The sequence below is a fragment of the Chiloscyllium plagiosum genome, chromosome 10, assembly GCF_004010195.1.
Source record: "Chiloscyllium plagiosum isolate BGI_BamShark_2017 chromosome 10, ASM401019v2, whole genome shotgun sequence".
NCBI lineage: Eukaryota > Metazoa > Chordata > Chondrichthyes > Orectolobiformes > Hemiscylliidae > Chiloscyllium > Chiloscyllium plagiosum.
In genome coordinates this window covers 91,018,622-91,028,457 of record NC_057719.1, presented here as the reverse complement: position 1 = coordinate 91,028,457, position 9,836 = coordinate 91,018,622, and the positions used below count along the sequence as shown (strand labels likewise).

The window sequence follows — 9,836 nt, the reverse complement described above, 5'->3', positions numbered from 1 at the left end:
CCATCACATTCACTTCCCCTACCCTCTTCTCCACTGTCACCCTCTCTTCCCCGCATACGCCCAAACCATCATGTTCACACTCCTGCACGCTTCACCCAGTCAAGCTGACTCTCCAACAAGCTCTGTCACCGTCACGCTCACCCCCGCACTCACCGACCAACGTACTGCCTCCCCCACACTCTCCCCTCAACGTTACGCTCTCTTTCCTCCCACATGCCCACATTACCATGCACTCTCCCCCACGGAATTCCACAACATTTTGCTCAATCCTCGTAAACTTCATGACTATAACGCCTACCATGCTACACACTCCCCACCAACACGCTTAATCCCCTGCACCCGCCCTCACTTTTGCACTCACTCCCCCTCACACTCTCTCACCATCACTTTTATTCCCCCTACACTCTCCTCCACTGTGACACGCTCTACCCATCTCACGCCAACACGATAGCCCTCACTCATCTGCATACTTCCCCACCATCATGCTACATCATCGTCACACTCACTCCCAACACACTCCCACACCATCACTATCCCTCCCCACACACTCATACCGCATCACGCGCTCTCCCCCGCAAACGGCCACACTGTCATGTTCACTCCCCCTGCATATTTCCGCACCATTGCACTCAGTCTCCTGCACACTACCCCATGGTCCCTCACAATCTCCATGCACAGTCTCCTCCCGTCATCTTCACTCCTCGTAAACTCCAGCACTATTGTACGCTACTAGTGCACAGTCCACACCGTCACGAACATCCGCCTGAATTCTCCCTCACAATCACGCTCACTCACCCGCACACTCCCTACCCTGAACATTGGTCACATACCACTCCCTCGTTAATTCTCACGAAATGGCCTTTGATCACGTTCCCACTCAGATCAATGAGTATCTACAATGGGTTCCACACAGTCTCTGCCGTGTGAACCAGCCTGTTGTCCAACTCCCACCCTTCCGCCCACAACCCTCTTTCTCACGTTCCCCCCCCCCAATCTCTCTATTCAGGGAACATAGTGAAAGGCCAGTGATGTGCATACAAAAACAATCACGTTATCATAGGTTTTTGTTTTCTCATTTCTGTTTACAGGGTGGTGAATTGAGTGGCAAACTTCTGGGGTATAATTCCTTGCGGAGAGACTTTGTACCCTTCCTTTTAAATTTTTTAAGAGAACAGACAAACCAAGTCATTCCGAATGGTCCATCAACTCCTGCAAAAACATCCTCTGTCAAGGGACTAAAATCTGCCCGATGCCATCGCGATTGGAATGAAAGTAACCAGAGAGAGACAAAGGGCAGTAACACTGAAACACCGAAAGGGACTAGAGCACAGTTATTCCTCGACTCTCCGAATAGTTCCTTTAACTTGGGCAGTTCTCCCTCATCCAATGGTGGTACTTTCTTTTCAAAATCGAACAGCGACTTTAACAGTATTGACTCTCCTGTCAGTCCAGACTTCGGCAGTGGCACTACATCACGCTATGGTGAACGGCGGTCAGCTCAGAGGGCCAACCTTGGGCAGTTCATCGTCCAAGGCCCTGAAAGCCAATCTCAGCGCCGCGCCAAGAAGAAAAGTGTGCTAGTCAGTGGCCGCCATGTAGTCAAGGACTTGGCAAAGAGCCCAGCTGAAGATGATGCTGGAACTTGGAATGGCAGTAAGAGGAGGATAGAGTTTGTTAATATGAGTCCGTCTGCAGCCCAGTTAAATATAAATAACTTGGAAGAATTTCCACCAGTGGGTGCAGTAACTTCTGGATGGTAATGTGAATCTATATTAATAGATTGATTCTTAGTTCAGCAAATGTTAGCAGTTGGAGTTCTTCGCTGTTATATCTGAAGGCTCAACTATGGATGTGTGATAACACCTTTTGACTCTGGGTCAGAAGGTTTCAGGTTGAAATCCTCCTCTTGAGAAGTTAGCACATAATCAGGTTGACAGCCTGATATTGTACTGGGCTGCATTGTAGGATACGTCATTCTTCATTGCAGACGTTAAACACTGGCCTCACCTTCCTTCTCGGAGGAAGGTTAAAAGATTACACAGTTTTACCAGTATTTCTTTCAAGTAATGCTACTTTTTTAAATAGAAATTATTTGGTCATTATTACTGTCTGTGGGACGTGAATCTGGATCATTTAGCTGGCATATCTGGATTTTGTGAAAGGTACCTTTAAATATAAACCTTCCAGTTAAGATTTGTGTATTTTTCAATTGTATGATAGGGCACATTATGTAAGTTTCAACCTTTTTACCGCTGGCCTTTTGTGAAAATTGCATTTGATAATTAGGTCTCCTTTATTTGACAGTAAAGCAATTCCATAAAACTTTGACTTCAGTTTAAATGTGTAAGGTACACCTGAGCCTTCACTGAATCCCTCAGCTTTACAATTCCAATATAGATCTTGCCCTTCCAAATTTGTGTATACAGCAATCTAGTTGTTGTTGGCTATAAGTCATTCGTGAAAGATAGGAACAATTTGAAGTGACAAAGTAAGAGATCAGTGCGAGAATTCTAATGCTAAAATTTTATTTGAACATTTCCTTTGCATTTTAATGTCAAATTATTGACTGGGAAATTGAACCAACTTCAATTTGTAGGCAGACTGACTGACTGCTAGCTTTATTCTGAAGTTTGCCAATGAAAATAGCAGTGCTAGAAATTTAGCTTGGTTCATAAGACATAAGATATAGGAACAGAATTTGGCTATTCAGTCCATCAGATCTGCTCCGCCATTTGATCATGGTTGATATGTTTCTCAACCCCATTCTCCTGCTTTCTCCCTCTAACCTTTGATCCTCTTACTACTCAAGGATATATCTACCTCTGTCCTAAATACACTTAATACTTGGCCTCCACAGCCTTCTGTAGCAGAGTTCTACAGACTCGCCACCCTCTGGCTGAAGAAATTGCTCCTTATCTCAGTTCTAAAGGGTTGTCCTTTTGCTCTGAGGCTGTGCCTTTGGATTCTATTCTCTCTGCTAGTGGAAACATTTTCTCCAAGTCCATTCTATCCAGGCCTCTCTGTATTATGTAAATTGCAGTGAGATCCCTCTCATTGCAGATTCACAGTCCATAACTACTAATGACAAGCCTTTTAAATCTTTGTCAGCTGGGTGCCAATGTATCTTATGTGACAAAGTTCTGTGAAGCTTCAACTTTCAAGATGTTGGATAGAGCTGACAGCTCCTGGCCCAGACACAGAGATTTGATTTGATTGGATTTATTACTGTCATGTGTACTGTGAAAAGTATTGTCTTGCATACTTTACAGGCAGGTCGTACGATACAAGTACATCAGGGTAACAGGACAGAGTGCAGGATACAGTATTACAGTTGTTGAGATGTATATGGACTATATTAGGGGCTGGGTATGCAGCCTTTTGGGGTACAAGTGTTGAGGATTATCATGGAGGAGGTCATGTTGCCTGTCTTTACTGACTGCGGTTTGTTGGTCAGGAAGTCAAGAATCCAGATACAGAAGGGTGTGAAACCTAGGTCCTGGAGCTTGGAGATGAGTTTGTTTGGAATTATGATGTTGAACATGGAGCTATGGTCAATAAGTAGGGGCCTAACGTAAGTATCCTTGTCCAGATGTTACAGGGACAAATGTAGGGTCAGAGGGATGGTATCTGCCTCGCACCTGTTGCATTGATAGGTGAATTCTAGGGAATCAAGGCTGGAGTGATGTGGACCTCGACCAGCCTCTAGAAACACTTCATAATTATGGCTGTCTGTGCTACTGAGCTGTAGTTATTGAGGCATGCTGCATTATTTTTCTGTGGCACTTGGATAATGGAGCTCTTCTTGAAGCGGTGGGGATTTCAGATTGTAGTAAGGAGGGGTTGAAGAAAGTCCTACCAGCTGGTTTGTACATCTGGGCTGGTCACTTTGTGTGTTCACCCTTAAGGCCAATTTAATGTCTGTGGCAGTGATCGAGGGTGCAAGTGTATCCAAAGCTGTTGGCACAGGTGATGTCCATTCACTGCTCTTCTGTTCAAAGCAGAAGTAAAATGCGTTGAACTCATTGGGTAGTAATGTATATTTGCCCATGATTCTGTTTGACGTTGCTTTGTAATCTGTTATGTCATGTAAGCTTTGACACAAACAATGAGTATCCGTGTGGTTCTGGTATTGCCTCTTGGCATCCCTGATAGCCTTGTGAAGGTTGTACCTGGATTTTCTGTATAGGTCAATGTCTTGTGAAGGTCATATCTGGATTTCCTGTATGGGTCAGTGTCGTCCGACTTGTACGCCTCAGTCCTGGACTTCATTAGGGAATGGATCTCCCAGTTCATCTTTGGTTTTTGGTTGGGAAACGGTTGGATTAACTTCTTTGACATGCAGTCATCTACACACTTATTGATCAGATCTGTAACAGTAAGGTCAGCTGTTGCATTCTTAAATACGGACTAGTTCACCGACTTTAACCAATCCATAGAAGCTCTTCTGTTTCCTCAGACCAGTGTTGCACTACTTTCTGTATTGGGTCCTCATGTTCCTTGTAAGTTGGGAGGAGAAGCACAGTGTTGTGGCTTGATTTTCCAAAATTTTGACAGGGATGTAGCAGTAGGCATCTTTGATTGTATAACAATGGTCAAGTATTTTGGACCTCTGATGGGACAGGAGACGTGTTAGTGTTTTGGTAGCACATTCTTGATGTTGGCCTGGTTGAAGATTTGACTATTTTCTAAATTCTTCTGAGTATATGACCCCCAGAGACACCCTGTTCTCCAAATTCTTTTGTATATATGACCCTAGAGACATCCTGTTCTCAATTCTTTTGAATATATGACCCCAGAGATAAATACCTGCTAATTACTTGCTAATCTGTAATCTATGTGCAGTCTACGCACACAGCAGTGTCTCATAATATTGGTTAAGTAAATTCATTGGGTGCCTGGCCACATATAGCACTCGTGGCCTGGGGGGCACAGTTTTCAGCATTTAGGTTGAATGTTTGCAGCTTCACTTTAGTTTTATAAAGAGGCTGCTCCTGAATCTTTGATTGCTCTTTAGCCCCCTTGCTCCTGATCTGTAGACATTCAGTGTGGAGTGGAGTTAGAGGGTTGCCTTCATGCGTCTGCTCCTGAGTTTGGTCAATAGTGACTTATAGCAGGTCCAAGGAGCAAGCTGTAGAAGGATTCATTGTGCCTGACTATTTGTCCCTCTTTCCCAGGTATGTCCAGTGGTTATTTAGAGGGAGCATGTGTTGTCCAGCAGCATGGTAGAGGCCTTTAGAGACCAGCTGACATTGCAGGGGTAGGAATACTTTGGGCTAGTGGTAATATCGCTAGACTGTAGTTTCAGTGACTTGGATAATGTCCTGATGAACCAAGTTCAAATCCCACGATGGAGATGATGGAATTTAAATTGAATAAAAAACTAAATTTGGAATTAAAAGTCTAATGATGATTGATTAGATTAGATTACTTAGTGTGGAAACAGGCCCTTCGGCCCAACAAGTCCACACCGACCCGCCGAAGCACAACCCACCCAGACCCATTCCCCTACATTTATCCCTTCACCTAACACTACAGGCAATTTAGCATGGCCAATTCACCTAACCTGCACATTTTTGGACTGTGGGAGGAAACCGGACCACCCGGAGGAAACCCACGCAGACACAGGGAGAATGTGCAAACTCCACACAATCAGTCGTCTGAGGCAGGAATTGAACCTGGGTCTCTGGTGCTGTGAGGCAGCAGTATGTGGATGTACCTGTGAGAGAAGGTGCAAAATTTGACCTACTCTTGGGAAATAAGGCTGGGCAGGTGACTGCGGTGTTAGTGGGGAGCACTTTGGGGCCAGCGACCATAATTCTATTAGTTTTAAAATAGTAGTCAAAAAGGATAGACCAGATCTAAAAGTTGAAGTTCTAAATTGGAGGAAAGCTAACTTTGATGGTATCAGGCAAGACCTTTCTAAAGCTGATTGGGTGCAGATGTTCGCAGGTAAAGGGACGGCTGGAGAATGGGAAGCCTTCAGAAAAGAGATCACTAGAGTCCAGGGACAGTATATTCCAGTTAGGGTGAAAAGAAAGGCTGATAGGTGTAGGCAATGCTGGATGACTAGAGAAATTGAGGTTTTGGTTAAGAAGAAGATGGAAGCATATGTCAGGTACAGACAGGATAGATTGAGTGAATCCTTAGGTTATAAAGGCAGTAGGAGTATACTTAAGAGGGAAATCAGGATGGCAAAAAGGTGACATGAGATAGCTCCTTGAAAGCAGAGTCGCAGGTGGATATGATAGTGAAGAAGGTGTTTGGTATGCTTTCCTTTATTGGTCAGAATATTGAGTACAGGAGTTGGGAGGTCATGTTGCGGCTGTACAGGGCATTGATTGGGCCACTTTTGGAATATTGTGTGCAATTCTGGTCTCCTTCCTTTCGGAAGATGTTGTGAAAATTGAAAAAATTTGCAAGGATGTTGCCAGGGTTGGAGGATTAGAGCTATAGGGAGAAGCTGGGGCTGTTTTCCCTGGAGCGTCGGAAGCTGAAGGGTGACGTTATCGAGGTTTGTAAAATCATGAGGGACATGGGTGGCATAAATAGACAAGGTATTTTCCCTGGGGTGGGGGAGTCCAGAACTAGAGGGCATAGGTTTAGGGTGAGAGGGGAAAGATATAAAAGAGACCTAAGGGGCAACTTTTTCATACAGAGGGTGGTATGTGTGTGGAATGAGCTGCCAGAGGAAGTGGTGGAATCTAGTACAGTTGCAACATTTAAAAAGCATATGGATGGGTATATGAATAGGAAGGGTTTGGAGGGATATAGGCTGGGTGCTGGCAGGTGGGACTAGATTGGGGTGGGAAATCTGGTCGGCATGGACGTGTTGGACCAAAGGGTCTGTTTCTGTGCTGTACATCTCTATGACTACTTTCTGTGGCAGAAAATTTCACAGGCTTACCACTTCCTGGGTGAAGAAATTTTTTCTTATCTCAGTCCTAAATGGCCTACCCTTTATCCTTAGGCTGTGACCTCTGGTTCTGGACTCCTGGTCATTGGGAACATCCTTCCTACGTTTCCCCTGTTCAAGTTGTATAGGTTTCTGAGTTTCCACTACCTCCCATTCTTCTGAACTCCTGTTAACATGGTACTAACCTATCCAGTCTCTCTTCAGAAGCACTCCTGCCACCCCAGAAATCAGTCTGGTTGCAGCCTTTGTTGCACACCCAGCTGCACCAATAGGTCTGGTGTGTTCTCGCCCCATTTTGGACCTGTACAACTGCAGCAAGGCATCCATCCGTCACTTCCGCCACCTCCAAACAGAATCCGTCACTTCCGCCACCTCCACAGCCTTTGTTGCACACCCAGCTGCACCAATAGGTCTGGTGTGTTCTCACCCCATTTTGGACCTGTACAACTGCAGCAAGGCATCCCATTCTTGTGTTCAGACCCCCTCACTATGAAGGCCCACATAGCATTTCCCTTCTTTACCACCCACTGCATCTGCCAGCTTACTTTTAGTGACTGGTGTACAAGGGCATCCACGTCTCTTTACACATCCCCGTTTCACAAACTATCGCCATTAAGATTATCTGTCTTCCTGTTTTTGCTGCCAAAAGAGATACCCTCTCATTTTTCCACATTATACTTCATCTGCCATGCATTTACTTACTCATTCAATTTGTCCAAACCACACCGAAGCATCTCTGCATCCTCATCCAGTTGAATGTGTCATCTGCAAATGTGAAGATATTGCATTTAGTTTACTCATTTAAATCATATTGTGAATAGCTGTGATCCAAGCAGTATGCTGCCAGTAGCCTCACTAAGAAGATGATCTGTATAGTCCTATTCCTTCTTTCCCATCTGCCAAGCAGTTTTGTATTCATGGAGGAGAAAGTGAGGACTTCAGATGCTGGGGATCAGAGTGGAATGTGTGTGGTGCTGGAAAAGCACAGCAGGTGTCATGCAACATCCGAGGAGCAGAAGAATCGATGTTTTGGGCAGGAGCCCTTAATTAGGAATGATGATCAGTTCTTTATTTATGTTAGTGTACTAACTGATCCCATGTGTTTTCACTTTATGTGCTAATCTTGCATGCGGGTCCTTATTTAAATCTAAGTGAAAGAAAGTCCAAGTAAATCACATCTATTGGTTCCCCCATATCATTCTACTATTTACATTCTCTCAAACGTTCAGTAGATCTGTCAAGTATGATTTCTCTTTTTTAAACCTGCAGGTTTATTGATTGCTTTCTCTAACTGGTGAATCTTGGTGAATTTTTGCAGTGCATTTTGTAGCTGGTACACATGTGGCAGGAGTGAATGATTGTTAATGTGGTGACAATCATGTTGATTATTTTGTCCTGGATGGTGTTCAGCTTCTTAAGTATAACTGGAGGTGCACTCATCCAGGCAAGTGGAGGGTAATCTATCATGACCTTGACTTGTGGCTTGTGCCTTGTGGATAGGCTTTGGCGAGACAGGAGGTGAGTTAGTCGCTGCAGGATTCCTAGCTTCTGACCTGTGACCTTTTGCTACAGTATTTATATGGCTAGTCCATTTCAATTTCTAGTCAGCAGTGACCCCCAGATGTTACTGGAGGATTCAGTGGTAATGTCAATGAACATCAAGTGATGGTGATTAGATTTTAGCTTGTTGGAGATCGCCATTTCCTGGCACTTGTGTGGTGAGATTGTTACTTGCCATCAGTCCAAATCTGGACGTTATCCAGATTTTGCGGTCTTTGGACAGGGACAATTTCAGTATGTGAGGAGTCATAAATGGTGCTGAACATTATGCAGTCATCAGCGCGTGTTCTCACTTCAAACATTATGGTAGAGGGACGATCATGGATGATGCAGCTGAAGATGGTTGGGCCTAGAACACTTGTATGTGGTGGTCACATTTTGAGGTGACCTATAAAAATAATAATTACAATAATTGTGACAATTAGGATTAATAATATTTTCCACAAAACATCCTTTTGGAGAGGAAGCCAACCAAGGCAATAACAGTTTAAGGCAAGCTGCTAATTCAATTTTAAAAAAGACTGCTTTGAAAAAAGGTGGTAGTGACACTCTTTTAAAATAAACTTGAGTTTACGAAGCCCAAGTTGTTCAGGTAATTCACAAGTTTTTGATTTCTCAAGGTGTTAATAGTTGATCAAACATTGCATACTCAGGTTTCTTAACATAAAAGCCTTTTTTAGAATCATAGAATCCCTACAATGTGGAAGTATGCCCTTTGGCTCAACAAGTCCACACTGACTCTCCGAAGAGTAACCCATCCAGAGCCATTCCACCTCCTTGTTGCCCTACATTTACCCCTGACTAATGCATTGAACTGACACATCTCTGAACACTATGGGCAGTTTAGCGTGGCCAGTTCGCCTAATTTGCACACCTTTGTACTGCAGGAGGAAAGCAGAGTACCTGGGGGAAACCCGTGCAGACACAGGGAGAATGTGAAAACTCCACACAGACAGTCGCCCAAGGCTGGAATTGAACCCGGGTCCCTGGCACTGTGAGGCAGTAGTGCTAATCACTGAGCCACCGTGCCATCCAATATGCTAAAAATAACAGATTGTATATACATATATGGAGCTGAAAATGTGTTGCTGGAAAAGCGCAGCAGGTCAGGCAGCATCCAAGGAACAGGAGAATCGACGTTTCGGGCAGAAGCCCTTCTTCAGGAATGAGGAAAGTGTGTCCAGCAGGCTAAGATAAAAGGTAGGGAGGAGGGACTTGGGGGAGGGGCGTTGGAAATGCGATAGGTGGAAGGAGGTCAAGGTGAGGGTGATAGGCCGGAGTGGGGTGGGGCGGAGAGGTCAGGAAGAAAATTGCAGGTTAGGAAGGCGGTGCTGAGTTCGAGGGATTTGACTGAGACAAGGTG

General features: G+C 44.5%; 1 protein-coding gene across 3 annotated transcripts in view; it reads left to right on the top strand.

The window, feature by feature from the left end:
* The first annotated feature begins 1,000 nt into the window (after nt 1-1,000).
* The window catches only part of cdan1 (codanin 1), a 116,768-nt gene continuing 107,932 nt past the window's right edge, over nt 1,001-9,836 (top strand). For all 3 annotated transcript variants that reach the window (XR_006312867.1, XM_043698388.1, XM_043698387.1), the window contains exon 1: nt 1,001-1,756. Coding sequence is in view for 2 of the 3 variants with exons in the window: in XM_043698388.1 (XP_043554323.1) it covers nt 1,029-1,756 (728 nt within the window). In the remaining variant the exon portion in view is untranslated. The remainder of the gene's footprint in view (nt 1,757-9,836) is intronic.